Source organism: Miniopterus schreibersii, assembly GCF_964146895.1.
Source record: "Miniopterus schreibersii genome assembly, chromosome: 19".
In the NCBI taxonomy this organism is placed as follows: domain Eukaryota; kingdom Metazoa; phylum Chordata; class Mammalia; order Chiroptera; family Miniopteridae; genus Miniopterus; species Miniopterus schreibersii.
In genome coordinates, this window is record NC_138119.1 from 6,019,680 (window position 1) to 6,039,262 (window position 19,583).

The window sequence follows — 19,583 nt, forward strand, 5'->3', positions numbered from 1 at the left end:
CCCAGGTCGATGCTCAACCGCTGAGCCACAATGGCCGAGCACGAATTTTTAAGTTTTTACCTCTGGGAAGAACTTGTGTTTCCACCCATTTACCCTATTACCTCCCAAGAAGTTACAGTTAAGAACAGTGAAGGCAAATAAATAAAAATAAAAAATAAATCATTTAAGATTTTCCTAAAAAAAGAACAGTGAAGGCTTTATTCCCACCTCACCCCAAACCCGGTAGATCACATGACAATTCCCACGGATTTTCACTTAAGGGTAATTGTGAGAACTGAGCTCGAGCTTGGCAATGAATAAATAAATAAATAAATGGCTGCAAGACTGATGCCCTGATAAGTGAAATATGTCGAACTGCACACAAGACGCGCTGGAAAAGACAGGCCCACAAAGCCTAAACTTTTTATTTCATCAGCCAGTATTTCCAAGTCTCTGATGCCACCATTTAAAATCTGCAGTCCACAAAAACAGTCTTCACACTGCCCATATCCGCAGAAAGGTGCCCAGAGACAGGAGAGGTCAGGCCCAGGCTGTTTCCAGGTAAGAAAAGTGGCAGACATTTCCCTGCCAGTCAGGTCAGTTTCTAACTCAACTGAAATGCCTCTAAGCTCTCCCCTGTCCCCATCTATGACATCTGACATCTATGACAGAAAAACACTCATCTGTCCTGTACACAACTCCACAGGGAGTGGGGGGCATTATCTAGGCCAGGAAATGGACTTCGGACTCAGTTTAATGGCAAGATGTGTAAAACTGTGGTGAGCGACCTGGCTCTTCCTCAAGGCAAGCTGGGCTGGATTCTGTGAATGGAGCACTGCCCATGTTAAAGTGAATTAAGTTCTATAAAAAAACTAAGCTGCTCCTATCCTGCGAGTAGTACATGGGCTGCTCCTAGAATCCAGAAATGCCCACAGCCCACACCTCATCCACATACGGCCAACTCCTCATGCACAGCTACACGGGAAGCATAAAAGCCTTTTATAAACTCTTTTTGTAGGGGGGCGGGGACAGTGGGTCCTGGGAACAATGTGGGATGGATTTTTGATCCCCTCCCCCCACCAAGAAACACACACACACACACACACACACACACACACTCAGACATACATACCTATCCATTTCCCAGATAGTTTCTCCCCTATGACTACAGGATCCCAGAATCCAGCCACCCCAGGCTGAAACATGCCTACTAACTGCCCAGACCTGGGGTATCAGCAACCGCTGAGGCTCCAGTGTGGCCTCACAGACTGAGAGGCCGGGGCAAAGGGTGAGGCTACTCCTGGGGGATTTGTTTTCTGTCTTAAATCCAATCTAGTCGGCAACACTGTTAGGTCCAGGGGCTGGGAGAGGCTCTGTGGGCAGCAGGTGGTGGATGACCTGGTGGTCCCAGCCCACGGTGGTGAGGAGGGAGTGATTGAGTGAAGACCAAGTGGCATCTCTCACAAAGTCTCTGTGGGCTCGACTTCTAAACCTAAAAAAGGAAAGAAAGTTTGAGCATGGTAGGAGACAGGAGGAAAAATGACCTGAAGAAGAGAACCCACCATATCCAGGGCGCATTTTTGGGATGTGTTATACACATGTCATCATAGACGGCCTTGCCACCAGGATAGCATTGTACCCAAAGGATTTCATCGATCACTATTTTCACAGACAAAGAAATGATGGCTAGAGCAACAACAGGGATATGGGCCAAGAGCAAGAGCAGGGATATGGGCCAAGAAGCAAGAACAATCCAGACCTGCTGTCTGGTGCCCCTCACCGGGTAACAGGCTATAATTCACTATGCGCTTCTTATGGGAGGAGGGCAGACTGCCCTCCCGGGAGACAGCTGGAATGCCAGCCTCAGAAATGCCACCCACCACCACACTCCCTCTACGAGGGACAGGGCTGGTTGTGAATCCGCCTCGGGGAGGGAGACGGTCAACACTCGGCCTGCTGCCACCACTGGGCCCCTTGAAAGGGACATTGTGTTTTGTGAAGAGGAAAGGGCCCAGCCACCGCTGCTCTCCTCCCGCCTGCTGACCACAGGCTCCACCCCGACTTACACCTGGGACAGGCTGGCGTCCAGCACAGCGAGGGAGCAGTCTTCACTGACAGAGGCCAGGAGGGGGGCACTAGGAGAGGAAGGAGACGGTGTGAAAGGGAAAGCATGGGTCCCAGGACAAACCCCGACGGGCCAGCCCCCACCCCCCACTCTAAAGTGGCCTGGAGAAGGGGGCCTGATCCCCACGTTGGGTTAAGGTCTGGCTACCACTCAAGCCCATATTATAGGTTCCATGGAAAGATGAGGTAAACGGAGGAAAGCCAGGGTTGACAGTCGCCCTGGCAACTAACCATCCCATCTGGTCCCTCCCTGCAGCTCCAGCAACAACCCAGAAACACAGGCTTCTCAACCACTGTCCCAGAAAGGACTCATCTTCAGAGGCCTCTGACATTGTGAAAGCTCAGCAGAGCAGTGTCTGCTTTCAGGAACCCCTATTGGCTAATGCTTGGCTGACATAAAGCAAGCCCCCTCGCTGTGCCCACGCATCCCCAGCAGGCCCGATGACAAAGAACAGTACCTGTGTGGGGAGAACACCAGCCTGGTGACACACTGGGAGTGCACAGCTGAGCTGAGGACACAGCTTGCACTCTTGGTGTCCACAAGGGAGATAGTCCCATTCTCATCGCCTACAAGAGAGAGAGAGCGTGGGCACTGGAGTCAGCCAGGCCTGGGTGTGAAGATGCTGGTCCCTCGATGTTGGACAAGTTAACCACTCTGAGGATTACCTTTCTCTTTTGCTAAGTAGGAATACTTAGTTATTGGGTGGTTGTGAAAAATTGAATTAATGGATGATGTAGTTATTAGTTTAAGCACAAACCATATCTCCACGATGGCACCACAACCATCCATAGTAGAACCAATTTACCCCAGGCTCACTGATATAAACAAGATTTAAGCTCCTGTGGTGTCTCGTCAATGTTGTAACAAAACAATGTTGAGTGAAGTGAGCTTCAAGGGCCTGCTGTATAGTAATCCATGTGCTTTGTGGCCCACTGACTTCTGGCCATGCCCAAGATACAGGAACGAGAACAATCAGGACTGAAATCCACTGAGGAAAAATCATCATGTTGTCCAAAGCTAACCAAAACCACTTTTGGCGCACGCCTCCCCCAGCCCCCATCAGCACCTTTCATCTGGCGCCCAGGGGTGCTGATGAGATGGAGCAGCCAGAGCCTGTGCGTTACGGAGTCAGCACTCCCTCTCCTCCTCCCCCTTCCCAGAGTCAACACACAGTTCGAGATGCTCTCTTACCCAAGACAAAGACTTCGCTCTGCTGAGGGTGCCAAGCCAGGGAGGTAGGAAGGTAGCCAGAGGCTGCGCAGCCTGCAGAGAAAAGGGGGGTGCTGTACAAGACCCAGAGCCCAGCTCTGAGAAGAAGTTTCTCTGGTGAAGTCAGTCCAGGTTCCAGGAGCACTCTATTCTGTTTCCAAACCCCACTAAGGCAGCCGTGTCCTTGCCCTTGACCCTCATAACCTCCATTTATCCATCAGCCTCCTGCCCTTTCTGGGCACAAGTCACAGGCAAGCTTCAGGCATAAACATGAAGATATCAACTCTGGCCCCTTTGTCGACCCATCTAGGAAATGTAAAGTAAATCACCCACCCAGAAACCAGCCCTTCCTCTTGGTACCAGCTGCATAAAATGGGGTCAGCAGAGCTTTGGTGGGAAAGAGAGCGATTATGTAACTTATGTCACAGCAACTGGGCATTTGGCAACTTTTCCTTTGACTCTGGCCAAGGGAAGCCTCTTCTGGTTGGGTTCCCAGTACCACTCTCCCACCACTGGCTCAAAGACTCACCCATCTGTGATGCTGGCTTGGGACAGCGGGTATCCCAGAGTAAAATTCTACTGTCCTAGAAGCAGAGGAACAGAAAAAGGGCTTCAGAATCCAAAGCAGCAGCTGCCTGCCAGGAGGTCTCCATGCTGGATTCTGGCCTAGAGGGTTGGAGTGTGGTTGGGGAGTGGGGAGGGAAGAAGAGGCCGTTTCTCACCTCACTGCACGAAAGAAACATGGAGTCCTGGTGGGGGGAGGCAGCAACACAGGTGACCTGCCCAGAGTGAGCTATAAAGGAAAGAGAGAGAGAAATATGGCAGAGAAGAGGCTGGAGCCACCACTATCCAACAGCCCAGACCCTACCAAGGGGTAGGAGGGAGAGGGTAAGAAACAGGCCTAGGCTAACAATGCAATTTAATAAATTTCATAAGAGATTCTGAACTAGACAAAACCTAAGAGGAGATGTTGATGGAGTTATAAAACCTAAAAAGGGCTTGGGGAAAAATTAATTAGCAAAGATAATGCAAAAAATTAGGGACTAAGCAAGAATAGTGAAGGGAGTCATAGTTAACACCCCAGAAGAGTAACCTTCATGCTGCAGGACACATGCCTCACAGGAGTTCTAGACACAGAGCTTTAAGGGAATAGAGTTCTTGAATGTTCTCTTTCCTAAAAGTGAATGAGTAGCTGCCTGTAGTCGTCAGTGCTCCTTTCCTTCCTCCAGCTTCACCATCAGCCTTCTTCCACGTCCCAGAAGGAGCACATGTCTGTCACCCATCCCAATCTTACCACGGCACAATGCTCAGGGGAATAAAAATCAAAGGTATAACACAAGAGGGGCTTCTCCCTGAGAGCCAAAGAGCAAAGGAAAGAGCCTGTGGGTGAAATTCAGAGGTGGAATTGGCCTTGCTCCATCCACACCACAAACAGAGTGGTTCTGCGCCTCATCTCTGCTTCTAACAATGAGAATTTTGAAAACCATGACAGATTCATAAGCCTCAAGACTCACACTTGAAGAATGCTAGGATCTGCTGTGAGTGGGTTTAGCTAATGTGGAATGCTCAGAGAGGGAGTGACAGTAGAAGGACTTGAATGCCATGACGAGAAAATGGGACTTCAATCTACGAGCCACGAGGAACCAATGAAAGAACAGAGATTACAGGTGCAGCGATGAGAGCCACTGTCTGTGTGAGTTATACCTGAAAGCAAATGGGAGCATAAGAAATGGAAAGAAGGTCACTGGCAAAATGGGAAAAGACTCAAAAGAACTTGGTGACCAATGGACAGCGGGAAAGCAGGAGGGATGGAAGATGGCTGAGGTTTGAGCCTTGGGTGGCCAAGAAGGTGGTGAGGCCATCAACAGAAGTGGAGGAATTAAGTAAAGGGCAAGGGATGGGCATTAGGGCCTGACTATAGCTTTGGAAGAAAACCATCAGGCAGGAGAGTGAGGACCTGCTGCCCTTAACATCCAAGCAAAGTTCAAAGAGCCCAAAGAGAAAAATAAAAACAAAACAGCGAAGGCCAGGACTGGAAAAGAAAGAAAAGGCACTCACCCCGGTATGAATTCAGTACCATCTGCTGAGCGAGGTCCCAAACCTTGATGCTAAGGAGCAAAAGGAAACCAATACTTCAGTGGGTTGCAAAATCTTTAGAGAGATCTTACGGACACTAGGTTAGTCACTAGGTTCTGGTAATGAGTCCCAAACTTTATATAACGAGGGTAATCGGATAGTAAAGACATCCAAAGGAGGCCCGGAGCCAGGAGTGGTGAGAACAAGGACCCACCAGAAGTCTTTGCTCCCGCTGACAGCCTGTGCGCCGGAGCTCAGGACACTGACGGCACACACTATGTCATCGTGCTCGTACTTGCAGAACTTGCTGACAATGAGCGTCTCATTCTCATCTAGCTCCCACAACTCAACAGCACCTGGTGGGGGCGGGATGCGGGATGAAGGAAACAAGCCTGAGTTACACTGAGAGAGCAACTCACTTCTTGGGTTCAAATAGTCCCCGGTCCCTGAACTAACAGAGTTTCTTCTATACAATCAAAGGCCCTATCATTAGAGGGCTTAGCTAACTTCCAAGCCATTTGCCTTTACGCTGGCATCACTCTCTTCCTAAGGACAGTCCAGATAATTAGGTGGGGAAGGCTTCTAGAGCAAGACAGAAAAAGATGGATCAGCTGGTAAAATCCGTTACCCAGCTTCTAGTGAGAAAATATTGGAAAACAAGTTCCCGGGAGAAAGGATGGCATCTCCACAACTGTCTGTGTAGCAAACAGTCCAACTGCAATGTGTGTGGGACAATTTCAATGAATGTCTTACAGAGTCTTAAACAAAATAGCCACAGCTCGGTATCGTGCACAGTGACTGGCTGAGTACCGACAACCAAAAGTTGTCTTGAATACATGTAGTGCCCAAGCTCAACAGCCAGAGAGGCTCAGTTTTTAACGCCCACATTTACCCTCCCCTGTGATGCCTGCCAACACCCCAATTCTGATTTTTTAAAATAATAAAGTCTCCACTGTTGGGTCTGACATTCGAAACAAAGAAAGCAGAATGGAGACGTTTAAGAAGAGAATGGGCCCGGCCGGGCGTGCCTCAGTGGTTGAGCGTTGACCTAAGATCCAGGTGATCGGGTTCGATTCCCAGCCAGGGCACATGACCGGGTTGCGGCCTTGATCAATGACTCTCTCATCATTGATGTTTCTATCTCTCCCTGTCCCTCTCCTTTCCTCTCTCTGAAATCAATAAAAATATATTTAAAAAAAAAAAAAAAAAAAAGAAGAGAATGGGAAGGTATGGAAAGAGGCAGCACAGATTGGCTTCAGCGCCACCTGTAAGATTCAGATTATCCTTGGTCTGGATTGGGGGGCGGGGGGATATGGGACAGATTACATAGAAGAAAAAATGGTTCCAATCCATTTCTTAATTTTGTTATGGCTTTTCCTAGAAATTCCCATCAGCGAATTCAGAATCTTGGAAAAGGTATTTCCACCTACACAGCAGTTCTTCTTGGGGATCAAACCCCTCAATACCCCGAGCACCGCATGTGGGGCATGAAAGACTGAACCTAGCCCGCCCCGTACTCCTCGGCCTCTGCTGCACCTGGGGGTGGAGGAGAAGGTGACTCACCTGAATCGGAAGCCACTAGGATACCTCTGTCCCCCACCCACGTGAGGTCAGCCACTCCAGCCTCCGTCTGGACTCCAGCGGAACAGAAACCTTCGTTGGGGGCGGCACAAGGGTCCTTGAAAAACCAGAGGGAGCCAGCCCAGCAGCGGCCACTCAGGCTGGAGGCCCCGAGCAGGAGCGCCCCGTCTGCGGGAGGGACAAGCTGTCAGCGCGTGCGGAGCGTGAGGGCCCGTCTCCATGGCGACCGCCCGGGAAACCACGCGGGCCCGGTCCGGACGCGAGCTCAGGATCGCGGGGCACGGTTAGGGACGGAGTTCAGCGAGGGAAGGGCCAGGATGGCAGGCGGGGCGGGGGCGGGCGAGGAGGATCAGCCTCGGGAAGGGTCGCCCGGAGCCGGGGTGAGGGGAGCCCCAGGCCCGGGATCTCGGCTCACCCGACCGGTACCGCGCAGCCTCCAACTGCCGCTCCATACAGGCGGGCGCATTAGGGGGCAGGTTCCACTCGCGATCCTCCGGGGGTACTAGAGGAGGCGGGGTTTCCTTCCTCATCTCCACGGTTTCAATGCCAACCTGGACCCAAACGGGACGCCCGAGGGAGATTCAGCTCCGACAGTTCCCACGTGGTACCCTCCTGGGCCTCCGCCCCTCTGGACGAGCGACTGCCACTCTACATCTCGCGAGATTTGCAGCTCTAGCCCGCTTTCGCTCGACTGCAGGTTCTCTGTGCTCTGTGCCCCTTCTCGCGAGAAAAAAAAAAATTCGAGAGGAAGTAGAAGGGAACGAGGTTTGCGTTCTCTCCTCGCGAGACTTGCGAGCGACCATCTTGCCCTGCCTCTGACAGATTCCTCCCTGCAGGTCACCGGGACGCCAAGGCCGCGGAGCGGACCCTCGCTGACCATGCTGTCCCGGGTGGTGCTTTCTGCTGCAGCCACAGCAGGTGAGAGGGGTAGACCCTGGTCGGGGCTTTCAGAGTGACCGTAAAGAGGCGCGTCCATGGTTACGCGGAGGGGGTGGAAGGCAGCGGGCGAAGAAACGCTAGCGAGGCTTGGGCCTGAGCTGGGAGTAGTAGCGCCGCTCCGAAGGTGAGCGTGGGGTCTCGGGGGACAGGAAAGGGGGGTGAATGGCCTTAGTGTTCGGGCCCCGCGGGGACCGAGGGAGGGGCAGACCACATTTCACCTTGACCTTGCTGACCTGCGCCTTGTGTATTTGCAGCCCCCTCTCTGAAGAACGCGGCCCTCCTCGGTCCCGGGTGAGTGAGAGGGGTTAATACTCCCCTTCGTCCTTGGTTTTTTTCGTCTCATTTCGCTTCTCGGTGACCTTGTCTTCGCTTTGGGCCAGAAATTACCTTTCTTTAGGTAATTTTGGAACGCGCAAAATTCAAACACTTGGGCTTTTGTAACTGCCTGGGACGACATGGTCGTAGCACATAGTGGCAAACGTTAAGATTTTTAAGTGGCGTGTTCTAACTCAACTATAAACTGGTTTTGATGTCTCCTAAGCCCCGCCCCTCTCCCCGTGACCTTCAGCTAGACACAGCTGCCGCGGCGCGAATCAGAGTTCTTGTAATCAGAATTTTTGCATACTCAAGAACAAGTTTTTGTTTTGTTTTTAATTAAACTTGTTGGGGTGACACTGGTAAATAACACAGTTTAAAGCGCACGGTTCCGTGATACAGCGTCTGTATGCTGCATTGTGTGCTCACCACCCAGTCTAGTCTCCTTTCCTCACCGTATATCGGACCCCCTTTATTCTCTACACCCTTCCTCCACCCCCCTTCCCCTCTGGTAACCTTCATACTGTTGTCTGTGTCTATGAATTTATTTGCTTTGTTTGTTTGTTTGTTTGTTGCTTCCTGTTTCATATCTCACATATGGGAGAGCAAGTTTTTTAAAGTAAAACAATGAATCGGGTTGTATTTTTACTGCTAGCTCATAAGTGAGGGGAAATCTGTTGATTCAGTCGGTATTTATTTGCCACCTGGAGATAGAAAAATGAGCAAGGCTAAGTACCTGCCTTTATGGAACTCGCGCGGTCTAGAGAGGAGGTAGCTATAGAGCGGTGGTTTGGAGCAGCTGTTTTCAACCAGTGTGCTGCAAGGATTTTTAAAACATGAGGTCCCGCTGACCTCTTTTCTTTTCCCTTAGATTGTCAAATAAAAAAATGACAACAGCCAACACAGCATTAGCCATCAGGTGTGAATTAATCAAAATTATACTTTTATACTTTTTTTTTTTTTTGGTAAGATAGGCAAAAAATATATTTTTTGGTGTGCCACAGAATTTTAGTAATTAGTTTATGTGTGCCATGAGGTGAAAAAGTTTGAAAATCACTGGTTTAGAGTGAGGTCTCCAAAGCTAGAAGAGGGGTACACCTGGCCTCTCCACTTACCAGCTATGTGACCTCAGTTTCCTCATGTGCAAAAGGGACATAATAGTACATTATGGGTTATGAAAATTAAAATACTTAATTCCTGTGAAACTGTAAAAACAGTGCCTGATACATAGTATGTGTTTAGTAAATGTTAGCAGCTGTTACTGTTAATATTGTTTCATAAATTGTGTCATGGGGCGGGGGTGTTTTTAGTCCTAAATCTTGTAAAATTTGATAACTATTCAGTGGCTTGAAAAAGTGGCTTAAATCTGTTTTTTGAGTATGCAATAAAGGCTGTAATTGACTGCTTCCAGCTTTTGAGAGAAAAAAGATTCCATACAGACAAGTAGATAATCACAATACAGGTAATGAGTAAAATACACAAAACACGTACATAAGATACAAGGAACATCCTCGATTTCTCTCTCACATTCCGTATCTAATATATCAGCAAGGCTCTCCCACCAGATTACACCTGGACTCTGACCACTTCTTCCAGTTCCACTATTCCTGGGGTATGACCCTCCATCACTTTCACCCAGGCTAGTCCAGTAGTCTCTTAACTAGTCTCCTTTCATCTCTCTTCTTTCCCATTATGGGCCATTCTCCCAGGAGCCATAGGAATTAAGTCAGTCCCCTTACCTCACCCCCACAAAACCCTCCAGAGCTCCGTATCCCATTTGAAATAAAATCCAAATTAACATAACCCAGAAGGTCCAAACTGAATTGATCCCATCCTACCTCTTTATTTTCTTCCGCTGTCTTTTTAGCTCATTCTGTAGCCTTATTGGCCTTCTTCCTTTGAAAACTGCCAAGCTTATTTTTTCCTTGCTCAGAATCTTTGTACTTGTTCTCTTTCCCCCAGGTCATTTGCTCAAATGTCCTCTGGCCTTCTACCGAAAACGTCTTTCCCCCATTCTCTGTTGCTCCCTATCCCCTTACCTTGCTCCATTTTTCTTCATAGAACTTAGAACAGTTGCCTCAAATTCTGTATGGATCTATACACACACTCCCCACACCCTACTAGAGTGTTGAAGGCTGAGACTTTGCTCGTTGCTATGCTTTCAGGGCCTGACATAAGTAGAAAGTCAGAGAATGTTTGTAGAATGAATGAATGTTAGCCCAAGATTAGAGCAGCCTTTATAAAGGATATACTTGAGATGTTCTAAAGGCTGGTTGGGCTTGGTAGTTATGAAGCAAAAAGCATATCAGGCTGAAGGAGCAACATGAAGTGTGTTTTTGGTTTTTGTTTGTTATTGAGAGCTCTAAGTACTTCCATATGGCTAGAGGGTAGGAGAATAGTGGAAGGTGAGCGCCTAAATTTGACAGGTGCTAAATCACCTGTGCTACATTAAGTAGTTTTTTTTCTGTAGGCAGGAGACACCCTGTTAGAGAGTTTTTAAGTCAAACTTGCATTTTAAAAACATTAGCAGCATGTGGAGGGGGGTAGGTTTAAGGGGTATTTGACCAGAAGAAGAGAGACCAGATTTTGGATTAAGTTCAGGCAAGAGATAAGGGCTACAGTAGATGGGAAAAAGAGTGAATTTTATTTCATCTGAAACCTAATGAGACACTAGTTTGTTATAACTACTAAAAATGCAGTCTTAGGCTACTTCAATACAAGAATAATTTGCAAATAATACAGTAGTTCAAGCCCAATAATGGCAAAGCAAGTTCAAAATATATATTTGTAGAGTGAGTGATTTGGTCATACTATGTTAAGTATTACATTCAGTTCTGTATACTACCTTATTTTTGTAAACCAAACCAGAGAGCTCTTTGTGGTGGACAATCAATATTGGATTGTGAGAGGAGTGAGATGTTTAACCCAGATACAGGAACGTTGTCTTTCTTACTGAGAAAAATAAAATTAGAGCCAATGGAAGGAGGTTTCAAAGACATGTAGCAGTTCAGTTCAACAGTGAACATAATTAGAACTACCTCACACTGAAAAAGCCTGTTTCACTTAGAATTGGTCAACACCCTACCACAGAGAATATTCAAAATGTCAAAGTTCTTGCCATCAGGGAACTCACAACACAGTAGGCATGTAATAGTTAACCACTTACATAGAACTTTAACGAATGCCAAGTACCATTCTAAACACTACATGTATTAACTCAATTCTCACAACCCCCTTATAAGGTTGTATCCTTTATTTCCCCTTTACTTAGAGAAACTAGAGAGTACAAGTTTACATCATTTGCTCAAAGTCAAGTGGCAGGTTTAGGATTTGAACCCAGATAGTCTGGCTGCAGTCTATGTTCTTAAATTTATTTCAGTGCTGATAGAAGACAGATGACTGATGAGACTTAGAGGAGGGATTCTAGTATTGGGTAGAAGATTACATACAGCTTTATGTAAGTCATTTTCCCTGGTCACACAGCTGGTGAATAGACCCTGACCTTCCCATGCTTGGTCTGTTCTCTTTCTGACACTGGGAAACCGCCCCAGTCCTCATCCCCATTCATTGTTTCTCCTGTTTACACACGGTGTTCTCTTTAAAGAACAGGCTTTAAAGTTGTGTAACTGCTACCTGTAGGGTGCTGCAGGCAACCAGGATCTTTCACACTGGGCAGCCAAGTCTTGCCCCTGTACCACCTCTTCCTGAATATGGAGGCAAAGTTCGTCATGGGCTGATCCCTGAGGAGTTCTTCCAGTTCCTTTATCCTAAAACTGGTGTGACAGGTAAGCATTTGCGCGGTGTTTGATAGTATGTTTGGATGGTGTGGTTTATATTAACCTAGGATTTTAGTGGCCGCTTACCTCTTCAATATACCACAGAAATCCAGTCAGCACCCCAGTTTCCCCGCTCCTCCACCGCAGTGTTCAAGGGTCAGCAGCATGGCCTTTAATCTCTAACACAGCCTCACATCCTTTGGTGCTCGTGTTGCTCAGAAACACTGTAAAATGCTGCCCTGAAGGCCCGCTTTGTCTGCTTAGCATCTTGTGAGGGAAGAAAAGGCTATATTTGAAGCATTTGAAGATGCCGCAGGAATTGAGAATCCTGGTATCAGATCTTCCTTTTTTATATGTACTACTTTATAGTTGTTTGTTTTTTGTTCTTATTTTCAGTTTCAGGTTCCTATTAAATAAAAATAAGCAGTAGTGGATAGAATTTATCCTGACCAATGTTCCCATTCAATAAATTGTACATTTTGCAACACAAGTTATTTCTGAAAGTTACCTGACATCTTTGTGGAATAGTTCCTGCTTGTTGAGCAGTTGTGCTAGGCACTTGTCATACATTATGTTTAATTTCGTCAGCTCTGTGAAGGAGGTACTGTTCTCATTTTACAGAGAAGGAAACTAAGCTCAGAGGTTATTTACATTGCTCAGTTTCTAAGTTGTAGAGACAGATTTTCTTGAGTCCAGGTCCTTGTTCTCTCAACTCTACCATAATGCTTCGCAACCCAGGGTTCTGTCTTTGAATCCAGTTATTTTAATCATCACTTAACTTTGCCTTCAGCTAAATAAATGCAGAAGTATCTTTTTGTCTTCTCCTTTTAGATCTAGCATATCCATCATAAAATACTTTTTCTTCTTTTAGGACCCTATGTGCTCGGAACTGGGCTTATCTTATATTTCCTATCTAAAGAAATATATGTGGTTACTCCAGAAACCATCTCTGCCATATCAACAATAGGGTTGCTTGTCTATATAGTTAAAAAATATGGTGCCTCTATTGGGGAATTTGCTGATAAACTCAATGAGGTAAGAACCATAAACCTTGTTTCCCATTTTAAACCATAGTAGAAGCATTAAGGCCATCAAGTGATGTTTTTGATATGAATGTATATGTATTTGTATAAATATTCAGTATAATTAGAAATTAATGATAATGAATACAATTTCAGGCATTAATATGTTACTAATTTGAGACCGGAAGTCAAAATAAATTTTTGAAAATTTACCAAACTTTTCCAGTCTTTTTGTAGCTTTGTTCATTCAACAGATATTGTGTAGCTGTCATGGGCAATTCTTCTTAAGGATTTGTGCATTTCTTCATATATGTGTATGTTTCTTTGTGGGTTTTTTTTTTATATATGAGGGTTATAACTTTGAGGAAAAATAAAATGAATCTGTTTTTATTACCCTTGGTGCTTTCATTGATCTTTGTTATAAATATTATAATTGCAGCAAAAAATTGCCCAACTAGAAGAAGCAAAACAGGCTTCCATCAAAGGCATCCAAGATGCAATTGATCTGGAGAAGTCCCAGCAGGCACTGGTTCAAAAGCGTCATTACCTTTTTGATGTCCAGAGGGTAGGTTTCAGAACTTTCTAAGGAGAATGAAGTTACTCATTTGTGTGCATTTAAAACAAAAATTTAGAATTTCTTACATGAAGAATGGCTGAAGATTGAGCATATTTTATTTAGAAAAGAGATTTGGGTGGGGTTTGACAGTTATGGCTGTTTAGATATTGAAGACCTATCAAGCAGACAAATGATTAGAATTATTACCCTAAAATTAGAAAGAGTAAAGGTTATAAATCCACACAAAGAAAATAGTCATTAAATTAAGCTGATTAAAGGATGGAATTCGGTGTCTAGGGCATGTCATGAGGAAACATATTTGCTGCAAGAAAACCTGATACTTACATTCCAAATTCACAAGCAGATTCAGGTAGCAGTAGAGCTTTTACCATAGTCAGAGCAGAATTAGATCCTAAAATATTTTGTTTCTAAATCCACTTTAGGAACATGTCCAAGTATTTTGTTGTTATTTACTTTGAGCGCAACACTTTATGCCTGATATTTAAAGTGAGATTTCCTTATGAGGAGGTTTTATGTTATAGAAGCGCCTATGAAGTTAAAAATGAGGTGTTAAGATAAAGTAGGTACCTGACGAGGATGGCCCTTTTCCTGTATTTCTTAGCATCATATGTGCATCAATCATTTGGTGCAGGGCTTTGGACCCATTCTAAGTCCTGTGGAATCAGAACCTCTGCTAGGAGTTATCCAAAAATCTGTATTTTTAAAAACAGGATTCCTAAAGATTCTTAAGTACATGGATGTTTGAAAACCTCAGAAAATTTTAAACCCTCTTTCCAATGCATATTGAGGTTACAACCAGAGAATGCTTTCTGCCTCATGCATAATTTGTACACACAAAAACTGGCTTTTGAAGATGTAGCTTTTTCAAAGAACCAAATGATAGTCATTAACTTTTTTATGTATTTAATATTTATTGAGTTCCTCTTCTGGAGACACCAGTCAGGCCAGGGTTCTGGGGTTACAGCAGAGAACAGAACAAAGTCTGCCTTCATGAGTCTACTTTCTAGCCAAAGGTTGAGAGGAGGCCAGAAAAAAAATTAATAAGACATGAGTGTCAACTGGTAATAAGTGCTATGTAGAGCAATAAACTAATGTTAAAAGGAAAGAGATTTTAGAATGAGGGAGTTACTGTTTTAATGGACAGTCTAGAAAGGCCTCTAATGTGATTTTTGAGCAGTGAAGAAGTGATAGTACAAGCTCTGTGGACTTCTGGGGAAATAGTATTCCAGGCAGAGGAAAGAACAATTGTAAGTTCATCCCTAAACCTGGAAGCTTGCTCAGTATAGTCAAGGGAAAGAAGGAGGCCAATGTAGCTGAAGTAGATGGATGAAGAGGAGAATTTAGAAAAGCAAGGTGGCCAGGGGCTCGATCATGCAGTCTTACAGCCTTCTGGAAGAACTTTGACTTGTTCTCTGAAGGAGAGAGAAAGTCACTGAAGCTTTTAAGCAAAGGAGCAATATGATCTCACATTTTGAAGGGCCACTCTGATTGCCTTGTTGCAAATAGCCTTTAGTCTTGTATGCATTGGTTTAAAATGACTGTGAGTTGGTGAAGTAGAGTTATTGGAGGACTGTTAGGTGAGTCTGGAATTGATGGGGAGAATTCCAGGCTGCAGATTTGGGAGTCATGAGCTTACAGCTGGCACTTAAAGCTGTAAGACTGGAACACAAGGGAAAAAACAAGGACTTTTTCAATTTGTGGTCACTCTACTTATGGTCAGGTAATAAAGGGCCTAAGAATTTGCCGTAGGATTTAGCAACATGGATTTTCTTGGGGCCCTTGGTAAGGACTATTTTAGTGAAGTGATTGGAGTAGGTTGGAGGGGAAAAAATGGGAGAAAAGAAATTGGAGTTAGTTTTACAAACTCAGAATTGCCAGGGAGTTATGGTAAGCAAAGAAATTAGTAGCTAGGAGGGGAGGGTGCAGGAACCGAGAGGGTTTTTAAAGATGGACGGTATCATTGCATGTGATCATCCGGTAGAGGTTAGAAAATTAATGTAAGAAAGGGGAGAGGAATTTGCTTCAGTGACATCCTTCAGTAGGCTAGAGGGCTTTGACTAGAATGCACAAGTGGAGGGCGTGGCTTCAAGAGTATAGATAGCTCCACCATAGTTTCGGGCAGGAGTGCTACGTGTATGAATATAGGATCAGGCAGGTTGGCTTGTGTGGTGGGAGAAGTTGGTGGGAATTCTTATCGCACCCTTTTTCTCAGTGGAATGGGAAGGAAGGTCATTTGCTGAGAGTTGACAGTAGTGAAGGGTATGTGAGAGTTTTGAGGAGAAAGAAGAGCAGGGGTGAATGGACTAAAGAACTACACTGAAAAGTGTTAAGGGCCTACTTGAGATTGATACATCAAGCCTTTACATTTGATAGGCAGACTTGTCAGGATCTCATCACATACTAGAAGATGACGATATCCTACCACCATTATTAATTTGATAAAGTTCTGGAGGCAGTAGTTGATATTAGAGAAGAGAAAGAAACAAGAGGTATAAAAATTCAAAAAGGCAAAGTTAATCCTACTTATAGATTACCTGATTATATACCTAGAAATCCTGAGAATCAGCATAAATCATAAAGCAATAAGCAAATTCAGCAAGGTGTCCGGATGCAAAATTAATATTGAATAAAATCAGTAGCCTTCTTTATATAAATAGCAGTCCATTAGAAAATATACTGGAAGAAGATACTCCATTTAGGAAAAGGTGTCTAGGAGTAAACTTAACTAGAAATGTATAATCTTTTTACTTTGTGAAGTGCTTGTGAGGTACAAGGCTCTAAGATTGGAAGGCTCAGTGTTATAAATACATCAATTCTACTTGAATCTCTAACACATTCCTAGACAGAAAATACTAAGAGATGGGGGGGCAGAGGAAGGGGAGATGTTGGGACTTGGACAAATTGATTAATAGAAAAAGTAAAAAGAATATACAGGAGTATTCTGAAAAAGTGAAGTCAAGAATTTTAAAATTCATTATAAAATTAGAATAAACTTGATATAGTATGGTACAGTGTATGAATAGAAAGATTGGCACAACAGGTTGGAGGGTTTAGAGATAGACCTAAACTCATAAGGCATTTTACATAGGTAGCATTTTATGTCTGTTAAACCTCAATAAAAGGAAAATTTGGAAACTATAAGAGTGGAAGCGATCCTTCAACTGTGCAAACAGTTTCATCATTTCTTAATTTTGCTTCAGAATAACATCGCTATGGCCTTGGAGGTTACTTACCGGGAACGGCTGCATAGAGTATACAAGGAGGTAAAGAATCGCCTGGACTATCATATCTCGGTGCAGAATATGATGCGTCGGAAGGAACAAGAGCACATGGTACAGTGGGTGGAGAAGCACGTGGTGCAGAGCATCTCTGCACAGCAGGTACATGATGCTTGAAGCTTCTGGAGTTGGAGTGGCACAAGCCTTTGACAGGCATCTGCTGATGGCTCTGTTAGGATTGAATAACTAGCCAGGAGTCTTTAGAGACAGGCTCTGGTTGATTTTCCTGGATGGTGAAACCTAGAAAACGCTGCACAGCTGCCCCGGTGGCTCCCTCCTTCCTCAAAGTTTGGTTAAGGGCCTCTTAGCTCAGGTTGGAACAGTGGAAAACTTGTTCAGAACACTGGTTGTTGCAGACTGTGTTCAAGTTCCATCATTTGGGAAACATTAACCAACATTTAATTTCTCTGTAAAACATAGAGACTGGACAAGGCTATTTCTGAGCCCCTTCTATTGCCTAATTCCATGATTTTCATTCCATTTCCTCTTCCCCACCATCTGGTGTATTGGTCTTGAACAAAAAGGTTTTCTATTATTTACATAAACTTGATTTTCTTTTTAGAATTTACATTATTTATTTACTTTTGTCATGATTAAACTGTCTTTTACATAAAAGTAATATATACTTAAGAAACTTGGAAAATACAAAAAGTACAGAAAATAAATTAATTTTTATTCTTAACAATTCTGTATTACTAATGTTCATTAGTTTGGTGTTTTTCAAGCAGCTAATAGCTGTACAAGCTAACACTGGTGGCATGTGGTTACAGAAGTATCTGGCTTCAAACTCTATAGGTTTCACTTATAAAAGCTATGAGCCAGGGGATTTTAACTGATTTTTTTGACTTGCTTAAAATAAATTGCATCTTCCCTCTGTAAACAAATAATTCCTAGTAGTCGATCAGATGAAACCAGTAATCTATCTTGAGATTGTGTAGGAAACTCAAGGTCTTGCAGGAGGTGAGAATTATAGGGTTCATATCCTTCCATGATTTAGAAAGGTCTAACCAGATTTCTCTTCCCTATCACAGGAAAAGGAGACAATTGCCAAGTGCATTGCAGATCTAAAGCTGCTTGCAAAGAAGGCTCAGGCACAGCCAGTTATGTAAATCATCTGTCCCGACGGAGACAGCTAGAAACACTTGACTGACAAATGGAAACTAGGCTGTGACAAAAGTTTTCTGTATCGCCACCTGCTGGAGTTACAGTTTACCCCACCTAAAATGAAGAGCGTGAGTTTCATCTAGTGAGAGAATTAAAACAGTGTTGGCCAGTGAGCTGTTTCCTGTCCTTCTTGTTCTGCAGTTTGAATTGCTCCATGATCACTTTTGAATAAGCAGTTTGCTTTTCGTACAGTTTGGTGCCTGACTAAAGACTACCAAGTTATAGTTTATATTTGTAATTAATGCTGCCATCTTACACTAAAGTAACAGTTGAAACAAGGTCTTTCGAATTGCATAATCTTCTGAAATATTATTTCAACATTTGCCATATGGGTGAAAATTGATAATCTTGTTTATAAGACTATTATTGGTAAATTGCTTCTGGCTGACAGGTTATGGGCAATTTAAAGCTTTTAGTATTCTTAAAATAATGAAAGGAAATATTGTACATCAAATCATACCATTGACTTTGTTATCATTTTAGTAGTATGTCAGTGGGAAATATTGTGGACTCAGTGTATTGTAAAGTCACTCTTAAGAATCCAGCAGATAAATCAGGAAGTTCTGCCCTTCTGTAGATTTGTCTGCATTTAGTTCTTCCATGCTTACATAAAGATTTACTTGTACACAAGTGGACAACTTACATAATAGGAAATATTTGAAAATATGTATCATATGGGTAATTGCTATTTTCTTGACTTCCTAGGATTTTAATTTATGTAACATCATTTAGGTCAATATTTATTGATGGCTAATATATCCATCTACTATAGAACTCAGAGGGACATCTTTATTGTTACTTAAAAGAGATTTTGATATGGTCAACAGGGGTGTTCTAAATTATTCATTTAACAATTACAAATACCTAGTTCATGCTAAGCACCATCCTGCGCTTGTCATACAGAGATAAAAGTCAGTCCCTACCTCAAAGAGTTTAAAATTTAGTAGAAAGGCAACAAGAATGTGTGATACAATGTCAGAGAACCATCTACTAGGATGTATGTTTATATAAAGGGATTTGACTTCACGGAACAGGCAGTTAAGAAGGGAAGATGAATATAAATTGAGAGAGGGTAGGAATGAGCGGAAATCATAAGCACACACCACCGAAATTGTCAGTTTTATTCCCTCTGACCTTGATGATAAGATTGTCCTACAAAACCCCAGGTCCTTTATCACACACACGTACATGGTCCAAAGGTTAGAGAAGCTGGAGGCTGATCCAGGGAAAGGTTGGGAAGTTGCAGGCCCAGCACAACTGGGTGAGCCAACAGATGACGACATGTCACTGCCTCACACCCACCCTCTAATCTCTGTGGCTCACTCTTGCTAGAATGTTCAAGGAAGAGAATTCTGGAAAGTAGTTCAGCCTAAGCAATTTGACGTGTTATGACCCACCACAACTATCCTATCAAATGTTTAGCTGGATGAGTAATACTTAAAGCAAAAATTCTAGTCCCAAGAAGGCAATGAAAGCGCCCAATAAAACATGGAGAGAGCAGAAAAACAACAGGTCAGAAAAGATGTCTGAGTTGGCATTTGA

The 19,583-nt window shown here is 44.0% G+C and overlaps 2 protein-coding genes across 3 annotated transcripts; one reads left to right on the plus strand and one right to left on the minus strand.

The window, feature by feature from the left end:
- Window positions 1-386: 386 nt before the first annotated feature.
- Window positions 387-7,589, minus strand: WDR77 (WD repeat domain 77). 2 transcript variants are annotated; one of them, XM_081121148.1, is made up of 10 exons: window positions 7,386-7,582; window positions 6,953-7,138; window positions 5,604-5,745; window positions 5,372-5,421; window positions 4,036-4,106; window positions 3,843-3,897; window positions 3,296-3,367; window positions 2,562-2,670; window positions 2,046-2,114; window positions 387-1,471 (listed from the first exon to the last, which is right to left on the minus strand). In XM_081121148.1, the coding sequence occupies exons 1-10, from the start codon at window positions 7,498-7,500 to the stop codon at window positions 1,312-1,314; spliced, it is 1,029 nt and encodes a 342-aa protein (XP_080977274.1). In that variant the 5' UTR covers window positions 7,501-7,582; the 3' UTR covers window positions 387-1,311. The 2 variants fall into 2 exon arrangements, with proteins under 2 accessions (XP_080977274.1, XP_080977275.1); XM_081121149.1 differs by lacking the exon at window positions 2,046-2,114 and having other exon boundaries at window positions 7,386-7,589.
- Window positions 7,590-7,597: 8 nt separating this feature from the next.
- On the plus strand, window positions 7,598-18,154 carry ATP5PB (ATP synthase peripheral stalk-membrane subunit b). The gene is made up of 7 exons (XM_081121150.1): window positions 7,598-7,888; window positions 8,164-8,200; window positions 11,864-12,009; window positions 12,872-13,035; window positions 13,462-13,587; window positions 16,800-16,979; window positions 17,909-18,154. The coding sequence occupies exons 1-7, from the start codon at window positions 7,849-7,851 to the stop codon at window positions 17,984-17,986; spliced, it is 771 nt and encodes a 256-aa protein (XP_080977276.1). The 5' UTR covers window positions 7,598-7,848; the 3' UTR covers window positions 17,987-18,154.
- Window positions 18,155-19,583: the final 1,429 nt, after the last annotated feature.

What these genes read in the sequence shown, in the direction of transcription:
- WDR77 (XM_081121148.1), bottom strand. Translation starts at nt 7,500, where the DNA reads ATGAGGAAGGAAACCCCGCCTCCTCTAGTACCCCCGGAGGATCGCGAG. An exon ending in GAGCGAAGTCTTTGTCTTGG is followed by an intron (nt 2,671 to 3,295) that starts GTAAGAGAGCAT and finishes TCTCTCTTGTAG; the next exon opens with GCGATGAGAATGGGACTATC. An exon ending in GACGCCAGCCTGTCCCAGGT is followed by an intron (nt 1,472 to 2,045) that starts GTAAGTCGGGGT and finishes TTCCTTTTTTAG; the next exon opens with GTTTAGAAGTCGAGCCCACA.
- ATP5PB (XM_081121150.1), top strand. Translation starts at nt 7,849, where the DNA reads ATGCTGTCCCGGGTGGTGCTTTCTGCTGCAGCCACAGCAG. An exon ending in TCCTAAAACTGGTGTGACAG is followed by an intron (nt 12,010 to 12,871) that starts GTAAGCATTTGC and finishes TTCTTCTTTTAG; the next exon opens with GACCCTATGTGCTCGGAACT. An exon ending in AGAGCATCTCTGCACAGCAG is followed by an intron (nt 16,980 to 17,908) that starts GTACATGATGCT and finishes TCCCTATCACAG; the next exon opens with GAAAAGGAGACAATTGCCAA.